We start from the raw sequence: 21,370 nt of genomic DNA, 5'->3' as shown, positions 1-21,370 counted from the left end.
GTATATTATTTTTGGGAAAAATACAAGCTAATATTGAATCCCTAGGGATCTTGGAGGGTGATAGTTGGACTTTTCATTAATCTGGAAAGTAGTGTGAGTAAAATCTTTCACAGTGATAGATCATTCCTTTTAGAAAATAAGAATTAAGGCCAAACTAGACTTAGAAACACAGTCATGTGCTGCGTGATGACATTTTGGTCAGTGACAGACTGCATATATGACAGTGGTCCCATAAAATTAAGACCCCATATAGCCTAGGTGTGTAGTAGGCTATACCATCTAGGTTTGTGTAAGTATGCTCTGTGATGTATGCACAATGATAAAATCGCCTAGTGATGCATTTCTCAGAATGTATCCCCATCCTTAAGTGATGTGTGACTGTAGATATGGCTATTTGGAGACATGGTGTATGATAAAGGCAGCATCACAAATTAGTGGGGAAGAGAAGGATAATGGTGCTTAGAAAATTGGCTTATATGTACAAAAATAAAGTTGGATCCCTACCTCAAACCATACAAAACAAAGACAAATCCAAAAGTGATCAAAGATGTAAAATGCTAAAGCCAATAGGAAAATTGAGAATGTCTTTGTGACTTTGGGGTAAGGATAGATTTGTTAAATAAAATCTCCAAAGCACAAACCATAAGATTTGATAGCTTTGACTGCTTCATAATTAAAGATTTCCAGTTAACAAGGCATCCCATAGTTGAAGCTAAAGATTGGTATAGATTAGGAGAAAATATTTGCAATGTCTAAAACTGCCAAAGGATTGCATATACAAGGGATTAAATATAGAAAGAACTACTGCAAATCAGGAAGGGAAATGAAACACAAAATAAAAATGGACAAAGAATATGAATATATAAAATCTAAATGAAAAACCAGAATGGCTAATAAGTATGGTACCTCACTGGTAATGAGAGAAATGCAAATTAAAACATTAATGAGTTTCTATTTTATATCTGTTAGTTTGGCAAAATAAGCAAGAAACTGAACTCTTATGGGGACTTGCAACTGGTGCATTCATTCTGGAGAACAAATGGGTAACACTTAATTGAAATTGAGTAATATCTAGGATGCAGTCAATATTGCAGAGTTTTAAATTTAAGAGTGTGGCTCTGGAACTATGCTGCCTGAGTTTGAATCCCAGCTATCTTTTACTAACTCTGTGACCTTGGTAAGCCACTTAACTTCTCTGTGCCTTAGTTTCTTCATCTGTGAAGTGGAGATAATAGTACCTACCTCATAGGTTTATTGTGAGCTTAGAACAGTGCCTGACACATAATATGTGTCACAAAATTGTTAGTTATTATCATTGTCTTCCTTATCATCAAGTGTTGATAGCCGGCTTCCATGATGGCCCTCAATAATCTCTGACTCCTGGTGTTCAAACCCTTGTGTAGTCCCCTCCCACAATGAATAGCGCTGACTTGTGTACATAGGATTACTGGAAATGTGTGACTTCTGAGGCTAGGTCATGAAAGACATTGAAGCATCTGCCTTGTACTGTCTTGGATCACTTGCTCTGGAAGAAGCCACTGGCATGTCATGAGAACGCTCAAGCGGCCCTCTGGAGAGGTCCATGTGGAGAGGAATTGAGGCCTCTCACCAACAGACAGCACCACGTCACCAACCATGTGAGTGAGCCACCTTGGAAGTGGATCCTCTGACTCCATTCAAGCCTTTAGAAATGTGTGGCCCTGATCAACAACGTAACCATGACCTCATGAGAGATTGTGAGCCAGAATCACCCAACTCCAAATTGACCCAAAGAAACTGTGAGATAATTGGTGTTTAAATTTTTTAAAAATAGCTTTATTGAGATGTAATTCACATTTAAAGTGTACAATTCCGTTTACCCATTTAAAGTGTACAATTTAGTGTTTTTTTTAGCATATCAGAGTTGTGCAACCTTCATCACAAGGAATTTTAGAACATTTTCATCACCCTGTGGATCCAAGAAACTTTGTATCCTTTAGTGGTTGCTCCCCACTGCCCTAGGCAGCCACGAATCTGCTTTCTGTCTCTACAGATTTGCCTGTTCTGTACATTTCATATAATATGTGAATAGGACTATCATACAATATGTGGCCTTTGTGTCTAGCTCTTTTCACTTAGCATAGTAGCTTCAATGTTCATCTATGTTCTAGTGTATATGGTACTCCATTGCTTTTTATGGCTGAATAATACTCCCTTGTATGGATATACCCCATTTTACTTATCCATGCATCATCTGATGGACATTTGAGTGGTTTCTACTTTTTGACTATTGTGAATCATGCTGCTATCAATGTTCATGTACAAGTTTTTGTATGGACATATGTTTTCAGTTTTCTCAGGGTAGAGTTGCTGGGTCATATGGAACTCCATGTTTTACTTTTTGAGGAACTACCAGACTTCTAAAGCAGTGTATGAGAGTTCCAATTTCTCCACATCCTTGTCAATACTTGTTATTATATGTCTTCTTGATTATAGCTATCCTAGTGATTGTAAAGTGCTATCTCATTGCGATTTTGATTTCCATTTCCCTAATGTTGTTGAACATCTTTATGTGTCTTCTTTGGAGTAATGTTACTCAAATTCTTTGCCCATTTTTCACTTGGGTTATTTGTCTTCCCCGCGCACGCGAGCACACGTGCACCCCCACCCCCCCCCCACACACACACAAACACACAAACTCTTATGTAGAATTCTTTATATATTCTGGTTACAAGTTTCTCATAAGATATGTAATTTGCAAATATTTCCTCTGTGGGAGTTATTGTTTTAAGCCACTAAGTTTTAAGGTAGTTTGTTATACAACAATAGATAACTAATGTATTAATTATGTATATACCCTACATCAAAGCAGTTCCACTCCTGGCTATATCCTTCATAGAAACTTGCACAGATCCACAAAGAATTACTATAAGCATGTTTATCTGTATATAGTTTGGGTAGCAAGAAACTGGGAGCAAATCAGATGTCCATCCCTAAGGGAATTGATAAGTAAAATGTGGTATATGCATATGATAGAATATTATAAAAAACAGATGTAAGCTGTTAGGAACTTAGCAACATGATAGATTCCAGGTGAGGAAGATAAGGAACAATGAAATTTACAGCAAAAATGAGCTAAGTAATTTAAACACAGAAAGCAACATTATTTTTTAAGGACATACACCTTAACTCACTAGAATAGGGTCTGTGGGAAGAAATAGGGACTGGAGTGGGGAATGAAGGAGAGAAAGGGAAACCAAAGAGGGGCCTTGCATGGGTGAATGTGGTCTGTGTCCTGAACTCAGGCATGTGGTCAGTTCAGTTCTGTGCGCCTGAAGCTCTCTGCACAGCTGCAGAAGCAAGGTTTTACTCTAATGGAATTGACGTTTAGTACCTGTATTAATTAGGGTAGGCTAAGCTGCTATGACTCTCTCCAAAAGGACTGGCATACCGCAGTGGAATTTTTTTTCTCCTTCTCACTCATGTCCAGGTAGTTTCAGATTAGGGCAATGGGAGGGGGATACTCTACTCCAGGTAGTCATTTAGGGACCAGGCTGATGCCAGCGTTAACGTGGCTTCCAAGGATGCTTTTTGCGTTGCTGTTTTAGTGAGTTGAGCCGAGCTTGGAGGGTTGCTTGGTAGATGTTACAGGCCAGCTGTAGAAGTGGCACACACTTCCACTCACATTCTGTTAGCCAGAACCTAATTGCGTGGCTGTCCCTTAATGCAGGGGAGCCTGAGAAATATAACACACATCCAGGAAGAAGAGAAAAATGGATATTGGACTGCAGCTTGGAAACCTGCAGCAGGCACTTCTCAGACTCCTGAAGAAAAGCTGTCCATCTCCCAGCCATTTGAGATGTACGTGATTTCGAAATAATTACGAGATTTGAAAATCTCAAAGGAACTTCATTCTGTAACTGGAGAGTCTCAGTTGGAGTCACTTCCAATTTAGGAGTGTCTCTTCCCTACCACTGGCCAGTGGCTGTCAGAGAAGAGCTTAGGCATAGAGATGAAGGGTAAACTGGAATTGTGTCTAGAATCAGTATTTTGAGATGGTGGTACTTTTGGAGAGGAAACAACCTCAGAAAATAAACTGTAAGATTCTTCAGTTAGCGTGTGGCAGAACTGGGACTAGGACCCAGTGTTCTGCTGGGCTCTACACTGCCTATCTGGTCCTTTGGCTCCTTACTGAAAACATTTTTTTAAAAGGCCCAGGGTTAGAACATTAGTGATGAAACTGGTGAAATCTGAATAAAGTCTTGAGTATGGTTTATAGAAATATGCCAATATTAATCTTTTCATTTTGACAAATGTACCATACTTATGTAAGAAGTTAACAGTCAAGGAATTGGGGTGAAGAGTAACGAGACTGTCTGTATTGTCTTTACTACTTTCTGTACATCTAAAATTTTTCAAAAATAAATAGCTTATTTTAAAAAAAGGCCCCAGAGAATATAGGCTCTGGACACTGGATCCTACTGTAAGTTACTGCTTTTGAGTTTATACTTTTGTGAGCTGTATTGTTAGCCTGCCCCTTTCCTTGGCCAGAGGTGGCAGGGAGCACACTCAACTTCTAGCCCATGGTTGCACTTATACACAGCTGGATTTTATTTCTCTATGGGTTCAGGTTTTAACTTCTCTTTTGTGGGGTCCTACGGTGTTTCTTAGGAACAACTCACTTTAAGAGACTGGATGGAACGTTGTATCCTCCCCAAATTCATATGTTGAAATCCTAGCTCCCAAGGTGATAGTATTAGGAAGGGGGCCTTTGGGAGGTGATTAGGTCATGGGGGTGGAGCCCTTGTGAATGGGATTAGTGCCCTCATTAAAGAGACCCCAGAGAGATGTCTTGCTCTTTCTGTCATCAGAGAACACAGTGAGAAGGCGGCCCTCACCAGACACTGAATCTGCTGGTGCCTTAATCTTGGACTTCTAGCCTCTAGAACTGTGAGAAAGAACTATTTGTTGTTTAAGTCACGTAGTCCATGGTATTTTTGTTGTAGCAGCCTGAATGGAGTAAGAGAGGCCCAGACGCTTTGGAAATCTTAAACGAGAATTTTTTTCTGTAAAGAAGGAATGTATTATCTGGTTTCAAGCAGAGGCTGAGGTGGAGCAGAAGCTAAAAGATTCTATTCCAGGTGATTAGTAAGCATTGGTGGAAATTTATAAATTCCTCTTGCCTCCAGTTTCTCTGCCAGTATGTGTGTGAGCATACTGTAGGGCAGAGACCTCCAGGCCTGTTCAGCTGGTAGCTGGCTGTCATTTCCTAGGCTGGCTACGAGAGGGCAGTGTGACACGCCTTTTCTGGACTGGGGAAAGCAGGGCCCTGGTGTATGCACATTTTTCAAAATAATAAGCCTTACAATCTCAAGGACATAGGTGACTAAATTCAGTTGCCTGTTCCTCCACTTCTTATCCCTACCTTAGATCCAGAAACATAATCCTGTTTTCAATATGGTAAAGATTTTCAAGAGAGAGGCCTGGTATTTAGATTTTGATTAGAAGCTCCCTTACTTAGGCTTTGGAAACCATTCTCTACATGGAAGATATTTTTTTCTTTTAATCAAATTCAGACCCTCTTACTCTCTTTCCTTTCCTGTACCTTCTCCACTCTGAAGTTTAGGCTTAAGAAGCAGTGAGCAATACTAAAAACTACTGAATTGTACACTTTAAAAGGGTGAATTTTATGGTATTTGAATTATATCTCAAAAAATGTAAAGAAAAAAAGCAGCAGTGAGCAGACACCATAGCTCAAATAGGATATAATTAATCGATGGTACTGGCTGGAGAAGTCTTGATGCTTTGCCATTGACTCATTAGTAAGAGAGATGCTTTAACCTCTTTTTCCTTCAAGTTTCCTGGAACGCATTGACTTTCTAGGACACCGGGTGCATCGTTCCTTTCTAAGGAGGTTATTCCGCCTCCTCAGTTAGTGTCAGAGCGCTGCGTGAGGGTTAGTGTGTGGCAGGGAATCCCAGTGAGAAAGCAGCGTCTAGCCTGTGAGGTAGCTATCTTGAGACTTGGATTTTAAGTTTGAGCTGGTGAGGAGACATGTGCCCTGAACTGCATTTTTGCACAGGTTCTTTGGGTAGTTTTCTTCCCAACTTTTTTTGTTTTTTTTAAGTTTTGAGTCTTGTTGTTGGTATAAATACTGCTGGAGCTGAGCTTTTAGGCAGCTGGACTGGCCTGTAAAAATAGGCAGAGAGATTATGGGGCCAGGCTGGAGCTGAGTCATGTCTCCCCTATGACACTGGCTTTCTTTTGCCATACTCGAATGACGTTACTGTATCTGGGAGTGACTCAGTCTCTCCTTTGTACCTGAATGTTTTTCTTTGCTCAGTAGATAAATTGTTTGCCTCACATTTGATGCTGTTGACCTTGGGCTTACACAGTTTCCCCTTTTCAGAAAACAAGGGCATGTAGGGGGTCCTGGTGGTAGTTTGATCCTTGGCTGGTGCCTGTGAACCCATCCCCTTGGGAGGGGACAGAGAGCACTCAGCTGAAAAAGGAGTGACTCTTCCCCTCCTTGCATGTTATCTTGAGCACCCTCTCTCAGCTCAGGAATGACAAGGAGTCACAGGTAAAACTTCAATGTCTAGTGCTTGGTAAGCAGGGCCTGTTTTCTTTTTCTTTTGGCAGGAGAGAGAAACATTTGTGCAGAGGGGTTAACTTGCTCAGAATTGCTCTGAGTTGGAAAACAGCCAGGATTTAAATAACAGACTCCTCTCTGTGCAGTCCCCTCCCCCACCCCCCATCCTCACCTTTGTAGCAAGGTGAGAGGTGAAGGGAGCGTCCAGGGGATGTCCCCTGCCCACGGCAGGAGTTCTTATCAGGGGCTTCTCATAGCCTCTGTAATGAGGGTCTCCATAGCATACTTGGGGCTGAGTTCCGCAGTCCTGGGAGAATTGCTTGCTGGTAATTTCAGTTTGGAACTTGGCTTTGAAGACCCTGAGCATGCTAGAGGGGAACTTACCCTTGACTCTTTTTACCTGGAATTTGGGAGGAGATAGATAAGACATCTGGGAAGAGAGAAATGCATTTCTGGGGAAATAATAATAATAACTTTAATTGCTATCTTTTGTTAAGTACTTACCAGGTGTCAAGCATATGTTAAGTACATACAAACCTCACCTCTCTGGTCAGGGAGACATCAGAGTCTGTAAGTGGCTGCAAATATGGGAAAGCCAAATTTCTGGATTTCCCAAGAAATGTGGAGTTGGGATGTTCTGGCGGGATAAATCCTTTCCCTTGTCTTCCCCCCCACCCCCCCACCTTGGCTTGGGGAGTAGTTAGGACCTTCTTGCTGGTTACCTCTTAACAGAGAGCTTGGGCACTTTACCCTGGTCACTGTGTTTTCATCAAACTTGGCAGTGCTCTTCCCGCCCAGGATGGCCATCTGTTGCGTCGGCCAGCTCGGCTTCTGATGCTGATGCACAGTGGGTGGCTGGCTAGGGGCAGTGTCCTTTTGCATAGTGTAGATATATTTGCTGCATGGGGTAAAAATCTTTGTACGAGTTGGAATCTATATCTGCAAACCAGTGGAGGCCTACAAATAGAAGGGTGCTGTGCCATCTGCATATGTTCCTGGCCTTTCATTTGTGTGTCTGCCTAAACTGTACAGTGCATTTGCAGGTAATTTCAAATGAAAATTTATTTCTAAAATAAAATTTTAATTTATTTTATCTCTGTTTCTTTTCATACTTCCCAGTTATCCTGCTAAGACCCCACAGAGAGGGTGCGACACCTGCAGCCAAAGGATGGGGCGATGGAGAGCATTTCTAAAACATCCCGTTAGGCAGCTGGAGACTACGGCTTAGAGAATGTGGTCTTGGGATAGGAGCATGGAAGTATGTCTGCTGGAGGAGAAGAGCTCTTCTTGTTGCTAGGCTGCTATCCCTGGTCACTTTGGGGTGAAGATGATCCTGTCATCCACCGCTTTGGAATAGGCCAATGGTTTCTGTAACATTTGTGTGACACTGGCTTTGCGTTGGTGCTGGGCCTTCTAACCTTTCAGGGATGAGTCAGAGGGATGTAGAGGGCTATTCTGAGCTCCAGGGGAAGCAGGCTTTAATAGGGGAGAAGCCAGGACAAGGATGGGCAAGTGGAATGCCTGATTCTCTGTAGTTCCATGGGTTCTGGGTAAGCCTGGCACTCTACCTCTTGGCTTCAGTTAGAGTTCTTGTCTTCCAAGGAGACGGAGGGAAGAGGCTGACCCCCAGTTATGAACAGCATACAGTCTCTCCTTGCTCAAAGCTTATCTGGGGTGAGAGGACTAAGTAAATCCGAACTAGATGGAGATCCAAGGTTCTAAAACCGTTAGTGCTTTGCTCTGTTGCCTTCTACAGCTATGTCTCTGAATTGAATGGAAGTCTGAGTTCTGAAGTTTTACCTTTGTCTTGGGAAATAGGGCCCTCCTCTGTCCTCATCCCCCACGGCAACCCTGCAGCTTGCCAGCAGTTCTGGTTACTCACTTGATTCCCTGGCTGTTCCTGTCTGGGCCAGGTCTGAGGACTTCACTCCATCCTGGGGCTTGAAAGTCACTTTGATACTGGCCGATACTCTCCATGTAGCCTGGATGCACTGTTGGTGCTATTTTTCTGCCCTGAATGTGAACTGGGAACATCAACTGACCAAGAGGAGGGTTGTGGAAGGAAATCTGATGAGTACTGCTCATGTGCTCGTCACCTAGGGATCAAGAAAGTGCGGAGGACCTCCTCTGTGTGGGAAAGTCATGAGATTAAAGGTGGGCATCTGGACCCCAGCCTTGGCTTTTGCACAGCCGGCCGCTCTACTTGACTAAGCCTTTTATAAAGGGAATAGCAGATGCAAAATATCTCAGCATTGCCTCTCCACCACTCTGACCTTCAGAGTTGTCTCCCTAAGACCAGAACTAAAGAATCCTTAGTGCGGAATCCTAGGGTGTCCTCCAAGCCCCATTTGAATGATCTGAGCTTTGAAAGCCTGAATTACAGGGCTGCTAGCTGGTCCAGCCCAAACAGGAAGGAGGGTGGGATGGGATGGGGTCGGTAGTATGGTGCCCTCCCACAGGGGTCCTGGCTGACCTTGTAGTCAAATGTTTTCTGCAGGGCTTTTGAAGAGAGGGCTGAGGGCCCTTGCTGCTCATTATATTCTCCTGGGTTGATGGTTCCCACCCCTGGGATCCGCCTCGGGGACAGGAGTGTCCCTGGGAAGGGTGCCTTGGGAATAGAGGGTTCAGTTTCTGCTTTATACAGGGTGCCACTTCTCTATCCCCTATTACCCTGCACCCCGCCAGGCTAAGTCTCACCTGAATACGAGGACTTCTCCCCGTGGTAAGTCACAGGCTCCATCTTCCAGGGCTTGTAGCATTCTCCGTAGGTTGTGCTGAAGGGGAGCCATTGAGGCTTGCACTGCTGGCTGAAGTAGCTTGGGGATTGCATGGGGAGTGGAGCCTTGGGAAAGAGCTCCAGGCGGTATTTAATATCTCCTGGGGCTATTTCCTCCTGGGCTTCTGACTCCTGCAAAGCAACCCCCTGCTGCTACTTCCCCAGAGGGGAAGTTCACTTCTGCCTCTTTGTGCAGAGGGGTCCTTGTTATCTTCCCCATATTAATAGGGGAAGGTGTGGGGAGCAGACTCCTAGAGTGAGAGGTCATCAAAGGCCGGTGCTACCTTCTAGCAAGTTACTTCACTTTTCTGAGCCACAATTTCCTTATATGTAAAACCAGGATAATACATCCTTTCCTGGGTTATTGGGAGGATCTGAGATAAAGTATCTAGCATAGTGTCTGGCATGTAGTAGGTGCTTAATAAATAGTATCTTAAAATTTTAAGATATTTCCAGAGCATATGTACTGTATCAATGGCACGTGTCCCTGTTGACTCGACTCTCGTCTCACTCCTGACCTTACCTGAACACCAGGATGGCTGTTCTCTGGCTGGGTTTGGAGAGCCAGCATCTCTTGCTGGGTGGGATTGAAGACTTTGCTATTTGAAGAAGGGTAGGCAAGTGGGCGGGGTCTTCTGTCCCCAGGAGAGGGGATGTCTGGAGCAGGGGGAAGAGTAGTGATTGGCCTATTCCAGTGATTCTTCCCCGTCTACCTCATGGCAACCTTCCCTTACTCATTACCCCCACTAAGGGGAGAGGGGGGGGCGCTGCTGCTGGTGGTGTCCAGACAGGCCCCAAATTGAGCTGATTTGAGGCTGGATCAGTAAGAGCTGGGCAGGGGGTTTTCTCTGCATGTAAGGGCATATGGCATTTCAAAAGCAGTTATTTTTAATGAGCATTCCGAGTCTTTTTTTTTTCTTTGGCTTTGAAAGTAGTGCTGGTTGGAGGAGGGGTGGCTTACAATGACAATGGTTAGTGGTGCACTCACCGACAGACTGGCGGAACTTCAGATAGGGGTACACCCTTTCCCAGGGCTTGGTGCAGTGGCTGTAGTGTCTGTGTTTCCTAAGGGACAGAGGAAGAAGTAGTCTCTAGGAGCACAGAAGATTAGAGCTGAGCCAGGGGTGTTCGTTCCCTCCCTACTTCTGAAGTGTGAGATACACCCCACAGGACCTGTGGAAGCCCCTCCAGTTCCTCAGGGAGAAGGCGGGAGGGTGGCGCTCTGCAGTGGCCACACTTAGACTCAGCATTTGGAAGTTCAAGGGTGGGAGATTGGGAGAGGGCGGGTTGCTGCTCTTTTAGAAGCAGCTTTTTGGCTCGTGAAGAAAGAACATTTTTGGCTGGCCAGTGTAACGTGGAGGAGTCAGGGTAGGGTCCTGCAGGATGGAGAAAGGGGCTGTCAGAGGGCCATTTTACCTATGGTTGACATTGCGGGGCTGCGGTTATAGTGGGGAGCGGGTAATGAGAACTCTATGGGGAGGATTGCCCCTGAACCAGTGAGGTCCAAGCACCCCCTGAGCCAGAGCAGGACCCAGGACAGCAAGCATCCTGTGTCCTCTGCCTGTCAACCCTGCATTAGGGGGGCAGAAGCAGAGAGCAGGAGCTTTGGGGATGGGTAGGGAAGTGAGAAGGGGATGTCGGGTAGTGGGGTGCCTAGAGGATACACCCACACTCACGGAGCCCACAGAGATGGCTGAAGGCGGGCACTTTGGCCCACTGGCTTTCCGGGTCATGTTGGCAGTAGCTTCTCTGCTCAGCCCTGTCCTCTGTCCCCCGGCTCCTGACTGAGCGCCTGTGCTTTGGCATATTGGCGTTACTTCTGAGATCTGGTGATGTAGGTTGCTCTGGTCCTCCTCATTGAATGTGAAAGCCACTGCACTGGCTTTGGGAGAGGAAGTGGAGGCAGCTGTGTCCCTGACAACAGACTGCTGTAGCCAGAAGTGAGGGCAGGAGGTGATTGTAGAATTGCTCCAGCATCAAGATTGTTGGGCCTTGTCTCTGCCATCAGCCTCAAGTCGAACTTGGATCTCCCCTGTGTGTGAGATGTGTGTGTGTGCCCAAGCTCTGACCCTTCAGATGTCTGTCTTTTCCTGCCCTCATCTCTACTCCCCACTGAACACACACACACACACACACCAGGTGTTGTCCTGAGACAGAAGGTTGAGTTGCATCCTCTTAGCTGTATAGATTTGCTCATAGCTGACACTCTTTCGCAACCTGGAATCACAAAATAGGAATCTCAGAGTTGGAGTATACCTTAAAGAACTTCTATTTGCTATACATTCCACACACCAATTAATTTAAAAGTATTTTCCATCAGCTCAACTGCTGTCCCAATCTCTGGTCCCATGGAAATGCAGTGCTAATTATACTAATCCTAGAATCAAAGTTGGAAAGGGTTTTAAAGAGATCTAATCCTCACACCTACTCCACTGGTGGAATCTCCTGGCAAATCATATTTCTGGGAAGGGCCAACCCCACCCATGTGTGAACACTTTCTACCCTGTCACCACCTCCTGGGGCATATATATTCCATCCTTGGGCAGCTCTAGCTATTTTCAGTTGTGTTTCCCTGTGGCTTCACCATTTGTCTGAATGATCATCTTGGGGCTTACAAAAACAGACTAATAACCCCTCTGCTACTTGACAACATTTTAGCTGTGTGGGGATAAATTTGTCTTCCCAGGCCCTACCTGCTTCCCTTCCTGGAGCCACAAGGTTAAGGTAATAGGAAGAGAATTTTGTATTGAAGCTTATACAAGAAAGGAAGCAGATAATTTTTGCAGAATAAGCTAGTAGGAAATTAATCTTCATACATAGAGGGTTTAATTGTGTTTATAAACGCTTCGCATAGGGCCTCTTCCCTCCCCTCCACCCCCAATCCAGCAGCAGAACCAAGCACAACAACCCAGCTAGAGGCTGACATGAGAGGAAGAGGTGGTAGGAAGAGAATGAAGGATGGTAGGAGAGGACCGAGGTGGTCAGTGGAGAGGGTCTGGGGGCATGCTCAAGTTAGCCTTGGAGGGTGGTCTCAAGGTGGATCCCAGAGTCATAATAAAGCTCAGGGACAAACTGAATAAACTAAAGAAACTCTTCCTGAACTCTAATCCTGCAGGTGCGGTGTGGGTTGGGATATATCCCATGAATCTGAAGCAGGACTGAGGGAATGATCTCTGGGATTCATTGTGCTTGAGTGGCTGACAGTAAGACATTTTCCCCCTTAATTGTGCATCTCCGGTATGATCAGGAAGTAATGCCACAGTTAGGTTGACGTTAGAAGAAAGCTGCTGGGCCTGTCAGGCTCTTTTCCAGTTCCTTCAACCATCCTTTGAATGCATGATTTTGAGTCCCATGTTGTCTTCTCTGAACTCACTCCAGTTTGCTGCTGTTTTAAAGTGTAGCAGCTGGCTTGAGTCCTAAGGCTCAGGGTATTCTGATCAGAGTACAGTCAGGCTATCACTTCCCTCCATCTAGATATTATACTGTAATCATTGTATTCAAGATTGAATTAAGCTTTCATGGTGACCACCTCCCACCATTGATTCTCACTGAGCTAACTATTGTCAAAAGTTCCGTTGGCGCCGGCCCCATGGCCCAGTGGTTAAGTTCACCGCTCCTCTTCGGCAGCCCAGGGTTTCGCCGGTTCGGATCCTGGGTGCGGACATGGCACCCCGCTCATCAGGCCATGCTGAGGCGACATCCCACATACCACAACTAGAGGACCCACAACTAAAAATGTATACAACTATGTACCTGGGGGCTTTGGGAGAAAAGGGAAAAATAAAATTAAAAAAAAAAGTTCCCATGGCTCCTTTACACATATTGTGAGAGAGGGGATGGAGCCACGTTGCCCCATCTCCTACTTGTGTAGCTGGTCTTTAGCCTCTAGGAATCCCACTTTCTTGTTCTTCCACGCTTTCTCAACCTGCAAGGTGGTAGGATGGTGAGGCTTGTCCTGGTTTTTCTTGGTACAGGAGAGGAGGAGGCTGGAATGAGGGTTATTGGGGCCCATTCCTTCTCCAGAGGCTCAGATTAGCCCGGCCAACGTGGCCTCGTGCTGGAGAGGACTTAACTTCTGAGTCACAGTTTGGGAAGTCTTTCGATGTGGAACAAAGAGCAAGTGTTGACAAAGACAAACTCAAGCAACTGCCCGAGGTGCTGGGAGACCCCCAGGTTATGTGGCAGGGACTGGAAGGGTCCTGTGTACCCAGGTCTACTTAGGAACTCAGGATGCAAACTCATGCCGCTGCTCCCAGGGCAGGGTCTGTCTGCTCACTGATGCAACCTGTCTCTGAGTTTTCATGGCAGTTGGTACCTGACAACATTCATGGTGCTATTTTGTGGATTTTGAGGTCCCATGGCCAGGACGCTTATTCATTTTCTTATTCTTATTCATTATTTTCTTATTCAAGTCTCTTATTCATTTTGAAATCCCCTGCTCCTAGCCCAAGGCATTCTACCTCAGAGCTAATGACTATCAGTTATTTAGTGCTGTGATGAGCTAGGCACTCTCCATATAGTAATGACATAAAGCCCCAACAAATTTGGTGCTGATATTTCCATTTTGCAGATGAGGAAACTGAAGCTAAAGACCACAGAGCTACTAAACTATGCTCTTTGTCCAGATGAATGAAGGAATGAATGAAGGGGGTTACTCTGGGTGAGAGTAGGCCAAATTGGGTTCAGTGCCTTCAGGATGGTCCGCCTTCCCAACTTCTTAGTGAAAGTCTCTAATCAGTGGGGCTAATTGATTGTCATGTTTGCAACATGAGGTGAATGCTTAATTAGCACATGGACCTCCTGTCAGATATTTATGGAGTGGCTCTGCCAGCCAACCCAGGCCCAGCAAAAGGGAGTCTGTGGCTTTCGTGGGAACAGCGTCGGGGAAGCATGATTATCCCAGTACTGACAGGGGAAACTGAGGACAGGAACGTCCTCCAGGGTCACATAGGAGGCAGATGCAGAACGAAGCCCTTGTCTACAGGATGTGTCTAGTCTCCTTAGCATTCTGTCAAGGTCCCTTGTGACTTAACCTGTCTGCTCGTTCCTTGTACTCTGGACTTCTCACTTCCCTTGGTCAGATGTCACTGGTTCAGGCCTCTGTGCTTTTCCAAGTTGCTGCTTCTGCCCTGTTCTTCCTCTCCCTAGCAGAACCTTACTCACCCTTCAGGGCCCAGCTCAAATGTCATTTCTTTTGTGGAGTTTTCCCTGTCTCCCTTGCTACTGGCAGAATGGCTGAATTAAATACTTCCTTTTTGGGTTTGCTCCCATAGTAGTTGTACATATCTGACTCTAGTATGAATCTCTTTATATTACAGTGAATTGTGGTGTGTTTTCCTCCCCCTGCCCGACTTAGAGCTTATTAAAGGCAAAGACCAGAGTTTCCAGCATCCAACATAAAGCCTGACCTATAGGAGACACTCAGTAAATATTCTTTCTTTTTTTTTTAAAGATTGGCACCTGTCGGGGCTGGCCCCGTGGCCGAGTGGTTAAGTTCGCGCGCTCCGCTGCAGGCGGCCCAGTGTTTCGTTGGTTCGAATCCTGGGCGCGGACATGGCACTGCTCATCAAACCACGCTGAGGCAGCGTCCCACATACCACAACTAGAAGAACCCACAGTGAGAAATATACAACTATGTACTGGGGAGCTTTGGGGAGAAAAAGGAAAAAATAAAATCTTTAAAAAAAAAAGAAAAAAAAAAGATTGGCACCTGTGCTAACATCTGTTGCCAATCATTTTTTTCATTCTTCTCCCCAAACCTCCCCCCCCCCACCCCCGCCCGGTACATAGTTGTATGTTCTAGTTGTGAGTACCTCTGGTTGTCCTATATGGGATGCCGCCTCAGCATGACCTGATGAGCAGTGCCATGTCCGTGCCCAGGATCCCAACCGGCAAAACCCTGGGCCACCGAAGCGGAGTGCACAAACTTAGCCACTTGGCCATGGGGCTGGCCCCAATAAGTATTTCTTGAATTCAGCTAATGCTAGGTTGAGCTTCTATTGCAGGTAGGAACTGGGCAAACGTGAATGTCCGGAACTCAGCAAGTGGTGTGCAAGTGTAGGTAGGGCATCTTTGAAATCTTTCTAAGGATTTTGTGGTCCTTATTTTTCCTTTTCACAATAATCCTTTTCTACATGGAGAAAAGGGGGATAAAAATCCCAATTTGGTCCCAGCCACATGCCTGAGAAAGGTCTTGGCATTAGGCTGGAGGGACAATGGTGGAGGTGTGGGACTGAGGCCTAAGGGCCAACCACCCAGGCCACGAGCTGCTTGAGTGCAGATGTGAGTTCCTCTGCCTCCAGCAGGGTCTGGCCACGTGCCTCACATGGGAGGGGTCCTTGGGAGTGGGAAGGCAGTGCAGGAAAACCCATGTGCACCAGCCTGCTTTCTCTCTTCCCACTAATCTTGCAAGGCTCTGTGGAGAAGGGACTGTTGCTTTTGTCCAAGTCCCCAGAATGCCACAGCTGTTGGTTCCTGGTGTAGATAGTGTGCATTTGTATCTTACTTTGCAGCTAATTTGCATTAATTTCTGTGAATAACAGGACATATAAAAATCCCATGATATCTATGACCCCATTCCTACCCCGCAAAGAAACACTGCTCCCTATAACTCTCTGCCCAGGAATCCCAACCCAGATGGGTGGAGAAGAAGGGGTTCCCTGAGAGCCTTGAATCAACCAGGCAACAGTGCAGAGGAAGGGATGCAGGAGTCCCACTTCCCTGGGTCTGATTGCTCTGACTTCCCTTCCCCATCTTTTGGAGGGGAAAGGAGGGGTACCTTGTATAATAATTTATTAATTTTGCAATTCAGGCTAGGGAGTCAGCTGGGGGAAAGTGGGTGAAGAGTAGGGTAAAGGGGAGAGAGAGGCTTTGCAGTCTAGGTGGGCTTTGCAGAAGGGCAGAGGCCACACACAGCCCAGAGTTGCACTAGGCAACCAGCTGATGGGCTGCCCTGCTGCCACGTGGATGGGCCCGTGTTGCCATCTGCTGGACGCATGTGGAGATAGTATTTACTCCTTCAGGCTTCCTACCCTTTTGCTGAGTCGGCTCCCTTCTGCCTGCCTTCTTACTGTTCCTTCTGTCAAGTATTTCCTCCCTTGGGAAAGACCTGCTTCCCCTTTGTCCCCAAGCAGGACTCTCAAGACGCCTCTGCTCTGGCCCACGGCGGGGAGCTCTGAATTTCCTCCTGTGCTGACTAAACGGGAGTACCGTCACCTCTGATTAGGGGTGGGGAGGTTGCTTGTTTCCGTGCTCGGAGTTTCTCCACCCTCTCCCCACGCTCGCTGGGACCTGAACTTGGCTGTGACTAGAGAGACCACTTAATTTAGTGTCCAAACTGGGACACTTCTGAGAGTGAGCAGTGTGTGCACGTGCGCATGTGCTATTGATAATTATGCGAAGACAACGGGTATAAAGCAGGACTGTCCCAGGTACACTGGAGCTCGTGGTGAGCATAGTTCTGAGGGTCTGCTGGCCTTCCTTTCCTCCGTAGGCGAGATGCGAAGGCGAAGGCGGCCAGCAGAGGCTGCTGTCGCACTAGCCGTGTGTACGGGTCTCACTTCCTGAAGCACCCCCTTGCCATTCAGGGGCTGGAGGAAGAGGCTGGGGAGCAGAGAGCTGGTGTGTGGGTAAAGCTAGTTGTGGTAAGGGCTGGGGTCCCCTGAGTGACAGTGTAGCAGAGAGTGGAGTCTCATCTGGGTCATTTACAATGTGATGAACAGACTATGTGCTCCCTCTATTCCGGGTTGGGGACACAGTCCAAAGTCCTGGGGCCTGGTTTCTCAAAAGCTCCCTGTAATTCCTGGATTGGACTGCGCCGCTTCTGAATCCTGGCAATTTTTGTCCTAGCCCTTTAGGCAAAGACTGGGCAAGCAGGTTCCTGGTACTACAGTTCCTGAGGCCGGTGCCTTCCTAGGTGGATTAGCACTTGGCTGAAGGGCTCATGGTCAGCCCAGGGACACCCTGTGCCAGAGGGACCCCAGGAATGCCTGGAACCTTCTCTGCCTGAGCTTGTTGACTGACTCGCAGGTGTTGACTGACTCGCAGACCAGCTGTGGGGTCCTGTGAAGGAGAAGCGCTCTTCTGGAAACTTCTAGCCATCCCTCCTCTCACTCAGCTCTAGCTCTGGCAGCAAGGCCTCATTTCCTTCTCCCCCATCCAAGGTACTTCCCTCCCTTGACCCCTAAGTGCTGAGTTGGGAGACCTTGCTCCTTGTGGGAAGAAGGGATTTCTCTAGTAGGATGGAGTCCTCCCCCTCCTCTGGCCTGGGGAAAGCCTTGGTTGCTGAGTGGAATTTGGTCCCCTGCCCCATCTTCTGTCCCACTCAGCTGGAGGAAGAGGCCAGTAGCTGACTTTGCAGACCACGTATTGGTGATCATACCCCAGCTCCTCACCTTTTGTCCTCAGTGATGGTAAAGGGGCGGTGTTCTCAGGAGGCTGTGGGGAGAGCTGTTCTGCTTAAGCATAGAATTCTGGAGCAGCAATGGGTATCCAGGGCAGCCACAGGATTACCATGGCAACACGCAAGGCAAATAGTGGTGGTGGGGGGCGGGGGGGCGCACGGGTCAGAGAGGGGCTTGAGGGTAAGGAAGAGAGAGAGAAACCCACCCCTGGCCCCGACAGAGGACCACATGCCCCTGCTTGTTGCCCCTTGTCAGTGGAAACCCGACACTCCCTGGTGCAGGCTGTGAAGCCGGCAGAGGGTCTGCTGATGTGTGGAGAGGAGGTGGCTCCGGAGGGGGAAGGAGAACCAAACTCACCCACAGAGATCTGTTTTCTCAGCCCATCTGAGGAATGACAATGGGTTTTCTACTGCTCCAGCCTGCTTCTCTGCCCGGGGGACCCCGAGCCATCAAAGTTAACCTAGACTAGTAATCAGGGATCAACTACTGGCTTGTAATGTGCCTTTCAACTTCCCCTCGCAAAAACCAGCCTGTTTGGAAAAAATGAAAGTGCTTTTCTTGATCTCTGGTGCCACTGAGCCAGTGTGACCACCTCCCTCCCCAACTGCCTTTGCCCACTCCTCGTTACCTCTACTCATTAGGCAGGGCTGGGTTAACCCTGCGAGTGCCAGGGTTTGGGTGACCGGTGGTTGCTGTTGCCTTCTCCATACAAGCCCTCCTCCCAGCACAGTTCTCAGGAGCGCTGAGCGGGCCAAGTCCAGTGCCTGCCAACCTCCTCCCCACCCTCCCTCTGGCTGCCAAATCTGACTTTGATTAGCGTGTGGAGGGGGAAGAAAGCAGGAAAATAGAATATTAAAATCTTAATTCAATTTAAAACACTGTCATTCACAGGCATGCCAAACAGTGAGATGACTAATTATTATGCAAATGAGGCAGATAGAAAAGTGATTAATAATTGCACAAATTAAAAATTATTGTAAACATCCTGTGACGAGCGATAAGTCCGATGGAGAGGCGAGGGCGGTGGGCCGGGGAGGCCATGGCGGAGCCGGCTCCTGCATCCTTATTTCCTCATTAGGGGGATTTAATTAGCCCCTGATGATGGGGCTCAGTGCTGCCAGAGGAGTGGGTGGCCAGGGCTGGGGCTGGCTGTGCTGATCCTCGGTTCCTCTCCTGCACATCCTTGTTGCCCCGTGGTGAGGCTGGAACTGACTGAGCAGCAGGAGGGATGGGGAGAGGGGAGGCAGACCAGCCACCACAAAGGGATGGGTGCTGTGCAAAGCTTCTTTGCTGCTTTCCACTGGCCTATACCAGCTGCTCTCACAGGTCTGGGCCAGGGGCGATGGTGAGGAGGCCTCTGTGTAGGGGACTGGTGGGCATATCCTCATTCAGCCACACAGATTTCCTCAGATCTAGTGAAGAGATACCCAGGAGCATAACTGCAGTGCTGGAAGGTGACAGTGAGGGTGCACAGGTGCATGATGTTGCCTGGGGCCTCATGGTTACCCTGGGTCCAAGCGTCCCTGACTCGGGGGGGCACAGAGGAACTAAGTCAATGTCCTGAGCCAAGTGACTTGCCCTTCTCTTGTCCAAGTTTCCCCAGACAGGGCATGCCTAAGAGCTGCTTTGGCTTGGGTGATTTGGCCAGTCAAGGCTGGGGGCAGAGGTGGCTGAGCTCCTCTGGCCCAGCAGTACTGTTGGTACTTTCCAGAGCATGCAGCCATCCTGGGTCCCATCCACTAAAGTAGGGCAGCTGCTGGCATAGTCTTTTTAATAAAACAGCTGCCTCCTATCAGACCCTAGAGCCTTGAGCCCTGAGCAGGTGTGCATGGGGCTGGGGCCAGGCCTAGGGTGAGGTGGCTGATCCATCCCACTGCTCTACCCCAGTCACCATGGGCCTCAGGGAGATGGCCTTCCATGTCCAGAGAAGACCACAGAACAAGCTGGAAGGTCAAGGGCCTGGTAAGAAGCTGTTGTCATTCAAAGGAGCAGTGTGTCCTGGAAATGGGGAAGGCTTCTGGGAAGGGCTGGGCTGGGGAACTGGCCTTTGAAGGATGGGGAGGACTCAGAAAAGAGGCTAGGAGGTGGGGAATAGGGACAATAGGGTTATCTATCCTATATCTTTTCCCCAAGGATCTCAGATTTCCTAACAGCTGTTACCACCCAGGGTTCAGAAGCTGACATTTGCACAGCTCAGAGGTCCAGCCTGTGTCTCCCCAGATTTCTCTTCCTGAGACTGGGACACATAAGTACATTTTCCCCCCTAGTGGGGGTTTGGGAATGAGGAAGAGTTACTTCTCTTTCAGGACTCCCACCATTAATCCAGGCTTAATAACCTGTATACAGCCTTGTCACCATGGCCAGCACTGGCTAATGTCACTGTCTGCAGGTTCTGTCTTCACTCCAGCCCCAGGATTTTCTCTAGTCCCATTCTGATTCCTGGAGGAGGACAATTTTTTCCTAGTAAGACCCCAGTGATAGCTGCCTGAAACACCCGGACTCTGAAGCCCCTTCCTTCATCGTCTGCTGTTTAACCACAGGCACCGACCTTCCACCGTCCTCGTTCTCTGTCTTCTCTCCCTGACCATTACTGACTCCTGCCCTGTGCTGCTCCTGAACCCAGCCTGGGTTCTTATTCTGTTCTTTCTTTTGCATTGGGTCTCCCCAGGTTCTTCTGAGGCAGCAAAGGGTGGTGGGATGAGGTCATGATTCTGGGTGACCTTGGGTAAGTTGCTTCACTTCTCTGAATCTGTTTCCTATTTGTTATAATAATTAGGGGGAAATAATGCAACTTCACGGGATTTTTCATTTATCCTTTCCCGTAGTCATTCATCCATTCATTCAGGAGAGACTTCACCTCTATGTACCAAGTGCTCAGGGTGCAAAGCTGCAGACAGTCTCAAGGACTCGTGGGAGACAGACAAGGGAACAGCATGTGCAGAGGCCCAGAGGAGGGAGAGAGATAGAAGGTTAGAGACTGGCAAGGCGTTTGGGATGACTGGAGGATAGATTGTGCTGGGGAGCTGTAGGGCTGAAGGGCATTTTATTCCACGGACTTTTGAGACTATTTTGTGGGCTCTGAGGAGGCAAGAAAGGGCTCTGTGCAGGGGACAGGCATGACTAGAACTGTGTTTTAGAAAGACTGTTTCGGTCATAGCGTGGAGATGGGCAAGGCTGGAGGAAGGGTCCCAACCCAGAGGCAATCTGTGTGAGAGATGATGGATGCAGCTGTGGTGTGTGGCCCAAGTAGGAGGAGAGAGATTTGTCATGAGGCAGAAAAGGGAGGATCTGGTCTCTGAGTGGCCAGGAGGGGTGAGGGAGAGAGTGGGGTGCAGGCTTATTTCCAGGTTTCTGGTGTGGAGGGGTGCTATTCCCTGAGAAGAGGCAAACGGAGAAGGAGAGATGATGATGTTGCTTGGGGACACCTTGGGGATGAGGACTCAAGTTGGTGGACTCAGCTGGTGTGTAGTAGGTGTTGAATACCTGCTCGTTGATGCTGAACATGCCCAAGACTTTGTCTCTTTTGCCTTTTTTGCTTCTTACTCTGACCATATCTAGATCTTTAAAAGGAGCCTGGTCCTTTCCTAGAACTTGACCTCAACCTTCCTCCTGTCACCCTTT

General features: G+C 47.6%; 1 protein-coding gene across 23 annotated transcripts; it reads right to left on the bottom strand.

The window, feature by feature from the left end:
* Positions 1-5,729: 5,729 nt before the first annotated feature.
* Positions 5,730-17,848, bottom strand: LOC102148969 (uncharacterized). Of its 23 annotated transcripts, XM_070273644.1 has the most exons (12): positions 17,741-17,798; positions 11,484-11,564; positions 11,024-11,379; positions 10,336-10,412; positions 9,871-10,004; positions 9,269-9,345; positions 8,454-8,667; positions 7,322-7,469; positions 7,114-7,149; positions 6,744-6,971; positions 6,301-6,455; positions 5,730-6,168 (listed from the first exon to the last, which is right to left on the bottom strand). In XM_070273644.1, exons 6-12 carry the CDS (start codon positions 9,309-9,311, stop codon positions 6,102-6,104), a joined length of 891 nt encoding a protein of 296 aa, XP_070129745.1. In that variant the 5' UTR covers positions 9,312-9,345; positions 9,871-10,004; positions 10,336-10,412; positions 11,024-11,379; positions 11,484-11,564; positions 17,741-17,798; the 3' UTR covers positions 5,730-6,101. The 23 variants fall into 23 exon arrangements, 17 of the variants coding, with proteins under 17 accessions (XP_070129745.1, XP_023500627.2, XP_070129741.1 ...); XM_023644859.2 differs by lacking the exon at positions 11,024-11,379 and having other exon boundaries at positions 9,269-9,500; positions 17,741-17,834; XM_070273640.1 differs by lacking the exon at positions 6,301-6,455 and having other exon boundaries at positions 9,269-9,479.
* Positions 17,849-21,370: the final 3,522 nt, after the last annotated feature.

This window comes from Equus caballus, chromosome 7 (genome assembly GCF_041296265.1).
Source record: "Equus caballus isolate H_3958 breed thoroughbred chromosome 7, TB-T2T, whole genome shotgun sequence".
NCBI lineage: Eukaryota > Metazoa > Chordata > Mammalia > Perissodactyla > Equidae > Equus > Equus caballus.
Note: the sequence above shows the minus strand (reverse complement) of the source record. Positions and strands in the feature narration are given on the sequence as shown.

Excerpts from the sequence above, each read along its gene's own strand:
- LOC102148969 (XM_023644858.2), bottom strand. The coding sequence starts at position 11,518 with ATGCAACTCAACCTTCTGTCTCAGGACAACACCTG. Across the intron at positions 9,501-9,870 it reads ACAGCCATCCTGGTGTTCAG|CAGCAGGGGGTTGCTTTGCA; the intron begins GTAAGGTCAGGA and ends CTGGGGAAGTAG. Across the intron at positions 7,470-8,453 it reads AGGAACAGCCAGGGAATCAA|CAAATATATCTACACTATGC; the intron begins GTGAGTAACCAG and ends TACCCCATGCAG.